We start from the raw sequence: 15,886 nt of genomic DNA, 5'->3' as shown, positions 1-15,886 counted from the left end.
CGAAAAGGCCAGCGTCTTTCTTTGCTACTCGCTGTGCTCTGTACAATTATGAACCCAATAGGGGGCAGGCCTGGCATGAGGAGGAAAGACATCAACAGGATTCCTCCTCAGACTTTGAGGACCTACAACATGAAAGACGCATGGCACGAGGGCAGATGGCACCCAGGCTCTGCATGCAGAGCTAGCAGTGGGTTAGGGATGTACGGAAGGTGCTGATCAGACAAAGTCTGTCTGCTCCATAGGAACTGACATGAGCTCTGCAAGCCACACATCACCCTCGCTCACTTGCTGTGCACCAGTCCACATCTGCAGCATTTCTCTGTATACCATAAAGGCAGCAGCTGACTGAGTCAATGTCCACTGCATCCGTGGAGACGCACATGGGTAGTGGTGGCATAGCAATGATGTTATCGCATACGTTGGTTTTCCTGAAGGGCCAACAGTGCAAAGGGATGTGACATTGGCGCTACATGCTGGCACACATCATTCACACAGAGAAAAGGACACACATGTTGGTGAAGAACATTTAGTGAAAGACGTATTTACGTTGCTGTGACACCCGTGCATTCCCATTTGTGTCAGTGTGTTCACTTTAAATGCTTGTAAGTGCCCCTTCTCAGTACAACATCTGTGCTAGCAGCCAGACTGGAGGAAGGCTGCTGATCTGATTGCCCATTGGCTGTGGATGACTTTGGCAGTCATCCTCTGCGCGCACGAGGCCTGGAGGACCCCGGCTGGCTGGGGGAGTGATCATTCATCCTCTTCCGACATTGGATCCTTTGATGCCTGATGGCCCCATGACTACCCACCTCCCCTGCCACCTCCCACCAGGCTGCCTTGGTCAAGCGGGAGGGCCTCTTCTTACCATCGCTGGGTAAAAGGATCTCCTGCCTTCCTGCACAGCCTGGAGGAGAGTGAGCAGAAGAACATAAGAACATAAGAACGAGGAGCAGGAGTAGGCAATTCAGCCCCTCGAGCCTGCTCTGCCATTCAATACGATCATGGCTGATCTCATCTAGGCCTCAACTCCACTTTCCTGCCCATTCTCCATAATTAAAAATTATTAAAAATCTGTTTATCTCCTCCTTAAATCTACTCAATGTCCCGGCATCCACCGCACTCTGGGGTAGTGAATTCCATAGACTCACGACCCTTTGAGAGAAGTAGTTTATCCTCATCTCTGTTTTAAATCTGCTACCCCTTATCCTAAAGCAATGACTTAGATTGCCCCACAAGAGGAAACATCCTCTCTACATCTACTTTGTCAATCCCCTTAATCATCTTATATACCTGAATTAGATCTCCTCTCATTCTTATAAACTCTAGAGAGTAAAGGCCTAAACTGCTCAATCTCTCTTCATAAGACAAACCCCCCCATCTCTGGAATCAATCTAGTGAACCTTCTCTGAACTGCCTCCAATGCAACTACATCCTTCCTCAAGTAAGGCGACCAAAACTGTACGCAATACTGCAGGTGTGGTCTCACTAATGCCTTTTCAATTGCAGCAACACTTCCCCACTTTTATATTCTATTCCTTTTGCAATAAATGCCAATATTCCATTTGCCTTCCTTATTACCTGCTGTACTTGCATACTAGTTTTCTGCGATTCGTGCACGAGGACGCCCAGATCCCTCTGCACCGAAGCACTCTAAAGTTTCTCTCCATTTAGATAATAATTTGCCTTTCTATTCTTCCGACCAAAATGGATAACCTCACACTTATCCACGTTAAACTCCATCTGCCAAATTTTGGCCCATTCACCTAACCTATCCATATCCATTTGTAAATTTCTTATTTCTTTATTGCAACTTACTATCCCACCTATTTTAGTGTCATCTGCAAATTTGGCTGTCGTACCTTCTATCCCTGCATCCAAGTCATTAATATAGATTGTAAATAGTTGGGGCCCGAGGACTGAACCCTGTGGCACCCCACTAGTTACATCTTGCCAACCAGAAAAAGACCCATTTATCCCGACTCTCTGTTTTCTGTTGGTTAGCCAATCCTCTATCCAAGCTAATAAATTGCCCCTAACCCCACGTGATTTACCTTGTGTATTAACCTTTTGTGCGGCACCTTATCAAATGTCTTCTGGAAGTCCAGATAAACTACATCTACAGGATCCCCATTATCCACTTTGCTTTGCAGAACTCTAGCAAATTAGTCAAACACGATTTACCCTTCATAAAACCATGCTGACTCTGATGGATTGCGTTTTGACTTTCTAAATGTCCTGTTATTACTTCCTTTATAATGGATTCTTACAATTTCCCAATGACAGATGTTAAACTAACTGGTCTACAGTTTCCTAATTTCTGCCTCCCTTCCTTTTTGAATAAGGGCATTATATTAGCTTTTTTTCCAATCCACTGGAACCTTTTCCACATCCAGGGAATTTTGGAATATTATAACCAATGGATCCACTATCTCCACTGCCACTTCCTTTAAGACCTTAGGATGTAGGCCGTCAGGCCCTGGGGACTTGTCTGCCTTCAATCCCAATAGTTTGCTCAGTACATTTTCCCTAGTGATGTTGATTGTTCTAAGTTCCTCCCTTTCTATAGCCTGTGCATTATCTGTTACTATTGGGATGGTACTACTGTCCTCCGCCGTGAAAACTGAGGAAAATACTGATTTAGTGTTTCCGCCATTTCTGTGTTCCCCTCTATTAACTCCCCAGTCTCATCCTCCAAGGGACCAACATTCACTTTAGCTACTCTCTTCCCTTTTATATACTTATAGAAGCTTTTCTAGTTGACAATGCAGCGAGAATATGAACATATTTTCCTGGTTCCTTACAAAAATCATTTAATTGCAGTTACATGTCTTTTCACATAACAGTTAGCAAAGAAATGAATATAGATTCCAAATGCATATTAGTCTGCGGCTTTTCAGTCAGATGATTAGAAGCCCATAGTATGTAGATATTCTTCAATTATAGTTTTAATTCTATTTGTATTTGCCTTTTATGATACATTTAAGTTTCACGTCTCGGGATGTGCAAAATTAAGATAATTCACCCAGGTGCAGCATGCCTACAAGAAGGAATGTTACACTTGAGTGGAAGAAGAGGATCGCAACTTCACAGGACACTGGGACACAGCAGGGTAAGTATGTGGCGGCAAAGCGGAAAGTGCTGGGGAACTCAGCAGGTCTGGCAGCATTTGTGGAGAGTAGAGTTAACTTTCAGGTCTGTGAACTTAGTCACCTGCTGGGTTTCTCCAGCACTTACTGCTTTGCTGCAGATTGACAGCAGCCCCACTCTTCAATAATGAGGTAAGTATTTATTTGGCAGCTGTTAGGAGGCAAATGCTGGGGCGCTTTAAATAGGGCCCCAGCACCTGCTACACAGCTGTCAAAATGTCTCTCACTGCGCCAGATGTCCTGCCTCTCCCCACGTAATATGGGGGTGGGTGGCGCATCGCAGTGATGCTAATGAGCCCCTGCGCAAAATATCGCGGGGGCTTCGCGGACACGGCTCAGTGCGGGCAGGCCGCCGACTTCAAAGCACGATGTGCGGCGCGCTAATAAAATTCAACCCAAAATAATTGTTCAATGCCTCTGCCGTTTCCTCACTCCCCATGATAATTTCTCCTGTCTCTGCTTCTAAGGGACTAATGTTTACTTTAGCTACTCTCTTCTTTTTTATATACCTAGAAAAGCTCTTACAATCTATTTTTATATTACAGGCTAGTTTACTCTCATTCTATTTTTTCCTTTTTATCAACTTTTTGGTGGCCTTTTGCTGGTTTCTAAAACACTCCCAATCCCCAGACTTGCTACTCTTTTTTGTCACGTTGTAAGTCTCTTCTTTTAATCCAATACTATCCTTACTTACTGAGTGAGCCATGAATGTGTCTTTCTTGCTGAGTTTTTGTTTTTCAACAGAATGCATTTTTTGTTCAACATTTTGAATTGTTGCTTTAAAGGTTTCCCACTGCTCATTTACCACCATACCTTTTAGCCCATTTATCCAATTTACCTTAGCCGGTCTCCCCTCATACCTACATAATTGGCTTTGATAAAGTTTAAGATTCTTGTTTGTGATTGGAGTATGTCACTTTTAAACTTAACATGGAATTCAATGGTATTATGATCACTATTTCCCAGTGGATCTTTTACTATGACCTTGCTAATTAACCCTGCTTCATTGGACAATACAAGATCTAAGATACTTTTATTCCTAGTCGGTTCCACAACGTATTGCTCCAAGAAACTGTCCCGAAAACTTTCTACAAATTCATGTTCTAGACCACTCTTGCCAATTTCATTGTCCCAGGCTACATGAAGATTAATGTCACCCACAATTATTACATTGCCTTTGTGACAAGCTCTAATAATCCCTTATTTAATGCTCTGTCCAACGGTATAACTACTGTTAGGAGGTTTATAATCTACTCCCACCAGTGTTTTCTGATTCTTGCTATTCCTAATTTCCACTCATACTGATTCTACTTCATGATCTTCTGAGGCCAGATCCTTTCTCGCTAATGTCCTTATGTCATCTTTTATCAGGTCTACCCCTCCTCCTTTGTGAATCTGTCTGTCTTTCTGAAATATTGTGCACTCTGGAATATTTATTTCCCAGCACCTTGTAACCATGTCTCTCTAAAGGTGATTAGATCTGCATCATTTATCTCTATTTGTGCTGCTAATTCATCTATCTTATTGCAAATGCTTTGTGCATCCAGATAAAGAGCATTTAATTTCATTTTTTTACTTCTATTCCCTGCAATGACCTTATTCGCTGATGTACAATTTTTGTTAAGCTGTCTGTCCCTTCCTGTCCTATTCTGCTCTTTACCTACAAGCTATACTGTTCCGATACCTCGACCTTTCTCTCTGTATTTCTATATCTGCCTTCACCTGACTCCTCTCCCCACTCTGTTAGTTCACAATCTCTAGTCTTATCTGCTGGTGCACTCTTAGGCTTGTACACTCTGTCCCTTCTTGCCACACTCTGATTATCATTACCCTTATTGCTACCTTGCTGTCTTGCCTTCTCCTCTCTCTTTAAATTATCACATCTCTTACTTGATCCTTTGCCCCCACTTTTTAGTTTAAAGCCCTCTCTACTGCCCTAGTTATGTGACTCACCAGAACATTGGTCCCAGTATGGTTCAGGTGAAGACCGTCCCAATGGTACAGCTCCCACTTTCCTCAAAACTGTGTCAGTGCCCCATGAATTGAAACCCATTTCTCCCACACCAGTCTTTGAGTCACGCATTTAACTCTCTAATCTTATTTACCTTATGCCAATTTGCTCGTGGCTCAGGTAATAATTCAGAGATTATTACCTTTGAGGTTCTGCTTTTTAATTTAGCCCCTAGCTGCTCATACTCTCTCAGCAGACAGGACAACCAGATTCTCCCCCTCCCACTGCAAGTTCCCCTCCAGCCCTGAGCAGATGTCCTGAATCTGTGACTTTCAACATTGTTCCAATAAGGCTTAACACAGCTTGTGGAATAGCACCTTATCTTTCCAGTAGGTAAACTGGTTTTAATATTGAATTTAATAATGTTGGATCATAACAGCTGCTCCCACTTTCACTTTGACAGTAAGTGCTGGTGATGGATACACTGGTATTTCCAGGGGTGGGGTGGGTGAACAGCACAGCGGGATGGTCTGCTGCTTAGATTGGGGACCCTGTGCTGTAAAATCATGGTGGCTGGGCAATCTGTGCATTGGAGTCAACCTGCTTTTCTTCTCCCAGCTTCCTGGACCGCTGCAGCCAGACTGGTTTGGGTGTTTCTGTGCTTCAATTTTAACCATCTTATACTCCACAGCTTTTTTTTATTATTCGTTCACAGTATTTGGGCGTTGCTGGCAAAGCTAGCATTTATTGCCCATTTGTAATTGTCTTTGAGCAGCTGGTGGTGAGCTTCTTGACACACTGCAGTCCGTATGGTGTAGGTACACCCACAGTGCTGTTAGGGAGGAAGTTCAGGATCCAGTGGCAGGGAAGGAACGGCGATATACTTCCAAGTCAGGATGGAGTGTGACTTGGAGGGGAACGTGCAGGTGGCGATGTTCCCATGTGTCTGCTGCCCTTGTCTTCTAGGTGGTAGAGGTCCCAGGTTTGGAAGGTGCTGTCAAAGAAGCCTTGGCGAGTTGCTGCAGTGCATCTTGTAGATGGTGCACATTGCAACCATAATGCACCATTGATGCAGTGAGTGAATGTTGAAGGTGGTAGATGGGGTGCCAATCAAGCAGACTGCTTGTCTGGACGGTGTCAAGCTTCTTGAATGTTGTTGGAACTGCACTCATCCAGGCAAGTGGAGAGTATTCCTGACTTGTGTCTTGTAGATGGTGGACAGGCTTTGGGGAGTAAGGAGGTGAGTTACTTGCCACAGAATGCATAGCCTCTGACCTGCTCTTGTAGCCAGTGTATTTATATGGCTGGTCCAGTTATGTTTCTGGACAATGGTGATCCTCAGGAATCTTCTGGTGGGGGATTCAACAATGGTAATGTCGTTGAATGTCATGGGGAGGTGGTTAGATTCTCTCTTGTTGGAGATGGTCATTACCTGGCACTTGTGTGGCATGAATGCTACTTGAAACTTATCAGCCCAAACCTGAATGTTGTCCAAATCTTGCTACATGCAGGCATGGACTGCTTCATTATGTTATTAACTATGAATGGTACTGAATACTGTGCAATCATTAGTTAGCATCCCTACTTCTGACCTTATGATGGAGGGAAGGTCATTGATGAAGCAGCTGAAGATGGTTGGGCCTAGGACACTACCTTGAGGAACTCCTGCAGCGATGTCCTGGGGCTGAGACGATTGGCGACCACAACCATCTTCCTTTGTGCTCGGTATGACTCCAGCCAGTGGGGAGTTTTCCCCCGATTCTCATTGACTTCAATTTTACTACAGCTTCTTGATGCCACATTGGATCAAATACTAAATTGATGTCAAGGACAGTCACTCTCATCTCATTTCTTTAATTCAGTTCTCTTGTCCATGTTTGCAAGACGACTGTAGTGAGATCTAGACCTGAGTGGTCCTGGTGGAACCCAAACTGAGCATTGTTGAACAGGTTATTGCTGAGTAAGTGCTGCTTGATAGCACTGTTGACAACACCTTCTATCACTTTACAAATGATTGAGAGTAGACTGATGGGTGGTAATTGGCCGGATTGGATTTGCCATGATTTTTTGTGAACAGGACATATTTGTGCAATTTTCTACATTGTCAAGTAGATGCCAGTGTTGTAGCTGTACTGGAACAGCTTGGCTAGAGACGTGGCTACTTCTGGAATACAAGTCTTCAGTACTACAGCTGAATGTTGTCGGGGCCTATAGCCTTTGCTGTATCAAGTGTGCTCAACTGTTGACATCACATGGAGTAAATTGGCTGAAGGTTAGCATCTGTGTTACTGAAGATCGCTGGAATGGATCATTCACATGGCACTTCTGGCTGAAGTAGGTTGTAAATGTTGCAGCCTTGTCTTTCGCTCTCATCTGCTGGCCCTACCATCATTGGGGATGAGGATGTTAGTAGAGCCTCCTCCTTCCTTAGTTGTTTAATTGTCCAACACCATTCAAGACTGGATGTGACCACACTGCAGAGCTTTAATCTGATCCATTGGTTGTGGGATTGCTTAGCTCTACCTATAGCGTGCTGCTTTCACTGTTTAGCAGTCCTGTGTTGTAGCTTCATCAGGTTGGCACCTCATTTTTAAGTATGCCTGGTGCTGCTCCTGGCATAGTTTTTTACATTCCTCATTGAGCCAGGGTTGATCCCTGTTGGGCAATTAAGTTACAGATTGTGGTGGAATACAATTCTATTGCTGCTAGTTGTCCACAGAACTGCATGGATGTCAGTTTTGAGTTGCTAGATCTGTTCTGAATCTCTCCTATTTAATTAGGTGGTAGCATCACACAATATGATGACAGATGTCCTCAGCGTAATAACTGCACTTTGTTTCCACAAGGACTATGCTGTCAGTTCTACCAATGATGTCATGGAGATACATTGCCACAGGTAGATCGGTGAGGATGATGTCAAGGAGGTTTTTCCTTTGTGTTGGTTCTCTCACCACCTGCTGCAGGCTCAGTCCGGCAGATATATCCTTCAGGATATGCCGTGCTCGGTCAGTCGTGGTGCTACTGAGCCACTCTTGGTGGTGGTCCTTTCCCTCAGTTGGACTCTTTTTGTATTACACACTGTTCACACACATACACCTTTAACAATCTCCCTCATCTGGACTCTGCATTACACACGGTCCACAGACACACACACCTTTAACATCTCTCGTATCTATATTGCACATTGTTCACCCCCCCCCCCCCCCCTACACACACATACATACACTTCAACAATCTCTCTCTGTTGAACATTCTCTGTGTTATATACTATCCACACACAGACACCTTTAACAATCTCCCTGGTGGGGTACATTCTGTACCCTTACTACTTTCAGTGGTGTTCAATATGGGAAAATACCAATTCATCAGCTGAAGGAGACAGTAGGTGGTAATCAGAAGGTGGTTTTCTTGCCTGTGTTTAACCTGATGCCATGAGACTTCATGGTGTCCACAGTCAATGTTAAGGACTCCCTGGGCCACTCCTTCCTGACTGTATCTTCTCAGGCAGTCCCTCAGGAACGAAGATGACTTTCTTCCACTCCAGGGTTGTGGGTCCTTAGGTAACTGACTAGTCCAATTCTGGATCCGCACACTCTGCCACAGGTGGGGCAGGTGGTGTTTGGTGAGACAAGTAAATGGAATGCTCAAATTTCCGAACGTTCCTTCTGCTGTTTGCATAAGGTTGCTGCCTGGGCATGTCGACGTTGTTCGAACTAGCTGGCACCTTCGCAGATGCTTCTTCTCCATTTTGGGCGGTCTCGGCCAAGGGATTCCCATGAATTGGTGAAGATGTCACATTTTTTTCAGGGAGGCTTTAAGGACATCCTTGTAGCATTTCCTCTGCCCTCCTGGTAGCCTCTTGCTGTGACGGAGCTAGGAGTAGAAAGCTTGTTTTGGGTGTCTTGTGTCAGGCATGCGGACCATGTGGTCCGCCCAGTGTAACTGACTAGCCATGACCGGTGTCTCGATACTTGGGATGTTGGCCTCAGAGAGGACACTGATATTGGAGCGCCTGTCCTGACACTGAACTTGCAGGATCTTGCGGAGGCACCGCTGGTGATATCTCGCCAGGGCTTTGAGATGATGCATACAGGAAGGCAGGTAGCACTGCAGCCCTGTAGACCATGAGCTTGGTGCCAGGTTTGATGTCTTTGTCGTCAAACACTCTTTTCCTCAGACGACCGAAGACTGCGCTGGCACACTGGAGGCGATGCTGAGTTTCAGCGTCGATGTCTGCCCTTTGCTGAAAGGAGGCTCCCAAGGTATGGGAAGTGATCCACATTGTCCAGTGGATCTTGATAGTTGGGGGGCAGTGTTGCACTGTGGGAGCACACTGGTAGAGGACCTTTGTCTTCCGGATGTTTAGCTTAAGGCCCATTCTTTCACACACCTCTGTGAATGCATCGATGAGGGTTTGAAGCTCGGCCTCTGAGCATGCAGATAAGCAAGCGTCGTCAGCGTACTGCAGCTCGATGAGAGGTTGGAGTGGCCCTGGTTCTGGACTGGAGGCAATGTAGGCTAAGTAGTTTGCCACTCGTCCTGTAGAGTAGATCTACTCCAGCAGGGATCTTCAAGGAGATGAGGTGGAGTGTTGTGGTGAGGAAGATAGAAAAGAGCATTGGTGCGATGACACAGCCTTGCTTGATCCCAGTTTGCACTCAGATTGGGTCAGTGGCAGAACCGTTGGCAAAGATTGCAGCTTTCATGTCGTCATGCAACAGGCAGAAGATAGCGCCAAATTTCTCTGGACAGCCAAATTTGAGGATATTCCATAATCCCTCCTGGTTGATAGAGTTGAAGGCCTTTGTGAGGTCAAAGGTGGCCATGTATAAAGGTTGCTGCTGCTCCCTACATTTTTCTTGGAGTTGTCCACTGTGCCTCTTGATTCCGGTAGGAGCTCTTCAGCCATGGGGAGGAGGCGGTTGTGAACTGTATACCACCGTGCTGACAGGACATACCCAGTAATGGTGATGGAGGAGTCTGGACATTGGCTGAAAGGGATGATTCTATGAATATGACTATATCAGGCTGTCGCTTAACTATTCTCTCAATTTGTGCACAGGTCCCAAGATGTTAGTCAGGAGGAATTTGTAGGGTCGACTGAGCAACATGTGTCTTTAACGTGCCCGAATCCAATGTTTAGGTCAAAACTGAGTGACTTTTCTGGTTTAATTCATGCTATGCTTTTTCACAGAAGTTTCACACAACTGATTAGCTTGCTAGGCCATTTCAGAGGGCAGTTATGAGACAAACACATTGCTGTGGGTCTGGAGTCACATAGGCCAAACTGGGTAAAGGATGGCAGATTTATTTTCCTAAAGGTCATTAGTGAACTAGATTGTTTTTTTACAACAATGCAGTATGTTCAGTGTCACCATTATTGCAATTAGCTTATTTCAGATTTATTTAATTAACTGAATTTAAATTCCCAGCTACTGTGGGATCATAATTCATGTCTCTGAATCATTAGTCCTGGCCTGTGGACTACTAGCCCAGTAACTTCACCACTATCCTGCCATATCTGTATCCTAAGCCATTAACATCCTTCACATCTCAAATGTTTTCATTTCTTTCATTATGCCTTCTTTGAGAAAATAAGCGTATGAGTAGTTTGAGACATGACATGTGGTACATGTTACTTGTTTAGGAGAATAGTGAGCTTGCACCTGTGGTTCCTAAAGCCCTCCACCACTAGGGTTTCCTCTAAATCGGGTCTATTGTAGTCTAATTGATGAAAATTGTTTGTTGTGATTAATCAACAACTCCATTATTGTTCTATCATGCGACTACCAGGATGGCAGAAAGTGAACAAAGTGGACTTTGGTCTTTTCGCAACCTGCAATTCGATAGTCTTGTATAAATATCATTTTTGCCACAAAAATATCTCCTGCTCCTCACTCAAGCACTTTACAGGCCCATTCTTTTCCTCTGTACATGTGAATTTTCCTCCCATATGCCTCTTATACCCATTTTAAAAATGCTGTTCATTTGTGGCATCTTCCAATTCTGACAAAGGGTCCACAGCTGAAATATTAATTCAATTGTCAAAGATGCTGCCTGACCTGGAGTGTTTGCAGCATCTTGTTTCATTTTCAGATTTCCAAATCTTTATCTTCTTTTGAAAAAATGGTTGTCTTTTGCATGCAAGTTGTTTCTGACTCTAGCCACATTCATGTTTTAGCAACCTATTTACTGATACCAGTTGAATTTACGCAGAGTTGTTTTAGAAATCATGTATGAATTTTAATTGGATAGCTGCTATACTCTCAGCACTCCATAAACTGCTTTGCCTGTGCTGGGATGAGGGAGCAGTACCACAGGACATGCACAATCACCCTCTAATAAGAACAAGGATGACCATGGTGACTGCAACAACTACCGTGGAATCTCCCGGCTCAGTAGAGCAGCAGCAGCATAGCTGCCTTAGTAACTCTTAAATAGGAAGAGTTTTTTTTTGCTTTATTTTAAAGCCCATAGATCAATGGATTCCATTGGTGGCGTCTCAATTGACAGAGGGAAACTGTGTTGAGCTGGCAGCTTAAGAGGCTAGATTCACAGTACAGCAACAAAAATTTTATCAATTTGATTGGTGTTTGATTTGGTTCAAATGCCTTTAAGGGTAATTAAGCCATTGTTAGCATTCTATTGGTACATATATTGCACTTCTAGTGCGAGATGACTTTTACCAAGTTGGTTCATCACCTCCTGTGTCATAGACCTGCCTTTAAACTGGCCAAAATGGTTGTTCTGAAATTTTTTAAGATATAAATTGCTTGCTCAAAAATTATGTTTTAAATGCAAGTCTGTTTTTTACCCCTCCAGCTAAGTGACCCCTTTCTTCACCCTCTGAAGCACATTCAGACCTTCCTCTGAGAAGCACCAGAGATGTTTGTTGTTGAGTCTTGACTTGGGTTTACAGTCAATGTTCAATTTTAATTCATACATCTACTGCACCCACTCCAACAGTGACTCCCACCCTCCTAATTCAGTTTTGGGCCTAGCTGCATGCTTTTTAAAGACTCCACCCAGCCTCTACAATCTTGTCCAGGCCCCCTCCATTCCCAGAAGAAAGCCAGTGCATTGACTGAACTGCTACATCCATGAAGTCACTATTCCTAAGCCAACTCATCTCATCACCTCCAGTACCACCTTCAAACCTCCCTCAGACTGTCACACATCACCTCCTCCAATTGGTCATGTACTCAAAGTTCACCATCCTTTCCATGCTCCTTTCATTTGAATGTCCCTATATAAATGAGAATTGTTGAGACAGAGCAGATCCAATAATAGACATACACAACTGGTGACGCTGGCACAGAAATTTAATTAAAATTCAACACAATGCTTCGAATCTCAGCAAGACTACAGTTTGAGGGAGGGGGAGAACTGAGTTGATGACAGAATGCCATTTTAGATTAGAGAGGAAACCATGGTAACAAAACTGAACACAAATAATTGGATATACACAAATCTGGTTAAATTCTGGACAACAAGAGTGACTTTTAACAATCCTTTAAGTGATAAGGCAGTTCAGCAAAATTTTACAAAAATAGTGCAACCATCGTACTCCTCCCATTTCTTGTTCCCCTCCCCTCAAAACTATTTACTTCTATAAGTATAAAAAAATTCAATATAGTTATTGCAGTCGAGAGCACGTGTCACTTTTTTTTTTACATTTTTTTAATACATACATAAAAAGATACAAAATAAAGAAATTAAGCAAGATGCAATAGAGAGGAATAGGGGAGGCCAGGCACGGAGCAGAGGTGAGATATCTGATTGTCAATATAAAATGTATCTAAATGTTTATCCAATATCTGTTCATTAACATTAATCCCAAGATCTAAAGCAACAAGTGACTTAACATTTGAATTCAGACTATGTAAAGAAACCCACAATAAAAAACTCAAAAGGAATTTACAATCCTGTTTTGATATTTGTGTTGCTCCCCCTTTCCCTGTTTGCAATGGACTATTCCACTAATGGTGTCACTGCAGTATCTCTAAATAGAGACACTACTCAGTAGAGCAGTTCACATGGTTGGGAGGTACGGGGGTTGGTGGGGGGGGGTTCTAAGGATGGTGAAGAAGCAACATTACTTTTATGTTATGGTGTAGATTCAGGCTCTTGCACTTTGTAGGACTGAGTTTTAATGGGACCATGTGAGGGACAGGTGTCACAGCATGTAAAATAGGGTATTTGCCGAAGGTAGATGGGCAACTGAATTGCAAAGCTTTGAACTAAAAGGGCAGTTACTGCTGCAGCCATTGCCTATACAGTAGGTTTTTGCTGTTTCCCATATGCACGGTTAAAAAAAACCCTCAATTTTGTGTCTCAAGGAAATTATGCAATTATAATTCCTGTTGCAAGAGCTTCCTATTATTCAAGGCTGTACAATTCTGTTCGATACTATATCAGATTTCTGCCGCATAAATGAGCAAACAAGGATAACTGATACTTGTACACTAAAAATAGCTTCTGCTTTATGTAATTATTTTACACTGCATCTCTTTTTTGAGGCTTTTGTCTATATTTTAAGAGCAATTTGAGGACAGTTGAACTACCCATTAATTTGAACCTCATATCCTATTCCTTGTCCAGCCTCTCATCCCATTCCAATTGTCTGCCAACAGTGGCCTGTGGGAGGAGAAAACAGGGGAGCTTGAGGCAGATTTTAAAAGTTGGTACAAATAATGAACAGAGCCACATTAAAACTAACTGCTTTTTGTTTCTTTGTCAATCGGTACTTCCCTCTCCTCACTCTTCTCAATTTTCTTTCCTCGAGTAGCTTGCTCCAGGCCAACCCTGTTCTCACGCAATATTCAAACTCACACCTTTTCCAGTGCAGGTCACCACTGTGATGAAGAACAAGAATGTTGACTGATTCTCCTCTTCTTAGCCCAGTGACACAGAACACGCCATGGTAAGATCAGCTAACTCAACACTGACCAGGAACTAGCTCATTGGACAAACATACTGAGCCATCACCGCCCTCTACCTTTTGGAATAAAATTAAATGGTTTGATCTAGTCCATAGCTCTCAGTGGAGGGGTTGTGGACAGGGGAGCAGGGGAGGTGGGGGGGGTTTAAAGTGATTCTTGAGGCTGGGCGAAATTGTTAATTTGGACAGTTCTCTACTTCAACAATTAGGCCAGATTCATGGGGGTCACACTTTTCCCTCCACTCTACAAATAAACAGCAAACCTGAAGCTCGAGCTGAGTCGCCAGTTGCTTTTTAAAAAAAAACTAAAAACAAAAATACAGAAACCACTGCTGCTGCCGATCATATCTGAGAGAAAGCACAAGCCAAGCGTCGCAACCAAATATGGAGATGTGTAGATCTCAAAAGAAACTAGGAGAAAGAAATGATGAAGGATCATTGAAAAATGCCCTGCTCTAAAGCTGTCTTCAAAAGTGAAAGCATTTTAAAACCCATGTTGTTAAAAGAAGCATGCGGCAATATCTGGGGCTCAGGAAAACAACAGTTTGCGGACAAGATCCTTCTAGAATGCAGGGTGTGATTTGTGGTGGGAGACATCGATCAGTACATTTATTTCCCTGTCAGTTTCACATTTTTGGAGCAGCTTCCTATTACAAACTGAACCAGATAGCGCCGTAATATCAGGTGTACACAAGTCGCACCATCATGCGTATTTATAATTTTTAGTTCTCTAAATACAGGGCGGGGGTGAAGGGGAATTACACTCCCAGGACGACCTGTAGCTCTTTGATGTCAAGTAACGGGGTATCTTACAAAACAGGTACAGGTAATGCCTGCACGGCATTAAAGACAGGTGTTTTGGTCCTTTCAATCCCAAAGGGTCCTTTATCCTTCCCCCACCACAACAAATAACCTACTACATTGCAAACCCTATGGAGATCCGGACAAAGAAATCTCTTTCGGTCTGATCCTAGTGACCAGCTTTTATCCTCGAATCGATCCAATGATACCAGAGGCCCAATCCCATTCGGCGCTACTGTTCCATCGTGCCCAGTTTTTTCTCTTCCTGGGTTGCGATGCTGCCAACTTGCCTGTCCTCCTCCTCTTCCTCCTCCTCTTCCTCCACCCCTTCCTGGCCGCTGCCTTGATATTTGTCATGTGTCCACTTTGGGCTGGTGTTGGACTTTTTGTACAGGAAGCGGCCCCTCCCTCGCTGGAAGGTGCCACGGCCCCTTTTATTTGCCCAGTAATTGTCGCCATCTCCCTCACGGTCATCGTGCTGCAGAGAAACAGAAGGGAAAAAGGTGAGGGAATGGAAAAAAAAGACATTATATTAAATGTACAATCCTGTACAGTCAGGCATCTACTTTGATCTGCTCAGTAAGTCAATATATAAAGGCATACCACCTTTTAAGGTGCAAGAGTGCTGGTGTGGATGTAGTCTTCAGTCTGTGCAACCTCCTCTCCAGGGCCATCCCACTGGTAAATTTAACAAATCAAAACCCCTTCCATTGAAACATAATCTGGGACCACACTGAGCACAGGAAGAATTAGGTGTCAGCCTTGGCTCACGTGGTAGCGCTGTCACCTCTGAGTCAGAAGGTTGTGGGTTCAAGTCCCACTCTAGAGACTGGAGTATAAAATCTAGGCTGGCACTTCAGTGCAGTATTGAGGCAGATGCCATCTTTTGGATGAGATGTTAAACTGAGGCCCTGTCTGCCCTCTCAGGTGGATGTAAACTTGCCTCTGGGAAGTTGAGGCAATACTTCGAGAGCAATGGGAGTTCTCCTCACTGTCCTGGCCAATATTTATCCCTCAACCAACACTTCAAAAAGATTAAAAGCAAAA

General features: G+C 43.8%; 1 protein-coding gene across 5 annotated transcripts in view; it reads right to left on the bottom strand.

Annotated features, from left to right (window-relative positions):
* Positions 1-12,401: 12,401 nt before the first annotated feature.
* The window catches only part of LOC137347080 (thyroid hormone receptor-associated protein 3-like), a 189,306-nt gene continuing 185,821 nt past the window's right edge, over positions 12,402-15,886 (bottom strand). For all 5 annotated transcript variants that reach the window (XM_068011125.1, XM_068011129.1, XM_068011128.1 and 2 more), the window contains one exon: positions 12,402-15,317. In XM_068011125.1, the coding sequence (XP_067867226.1) occupies positions 15,072-15,317 (246 nt within the window). In that variant the 3' untranslated portion in view covers positions 12,402-15,071. The remainder of the gene's footprint in view (positions 15,318-15,886) is intronic.

Source organism: Heterodontus francisci, chromosome 31, assembly GCF_036365525.1.
Source record: "Heterodontus francisci isolate sHetFra1 chromosome 31, sHetFra1.hap1, whole genome shotgun sequence".
In the NCBI taxonomy this organism is placed as follows: domain Eukaryota; kingdom Metazoa; phylum Chordata; class Chondrichthyes; order Heterodontiformes; family Heterodontidae; genus Heterodontus; species Heterodontus francisci.
Note: the sequence above shows the minus strand (reverse complement) of the source record. Positions and strands in the feature narration are given on the sequence as shown.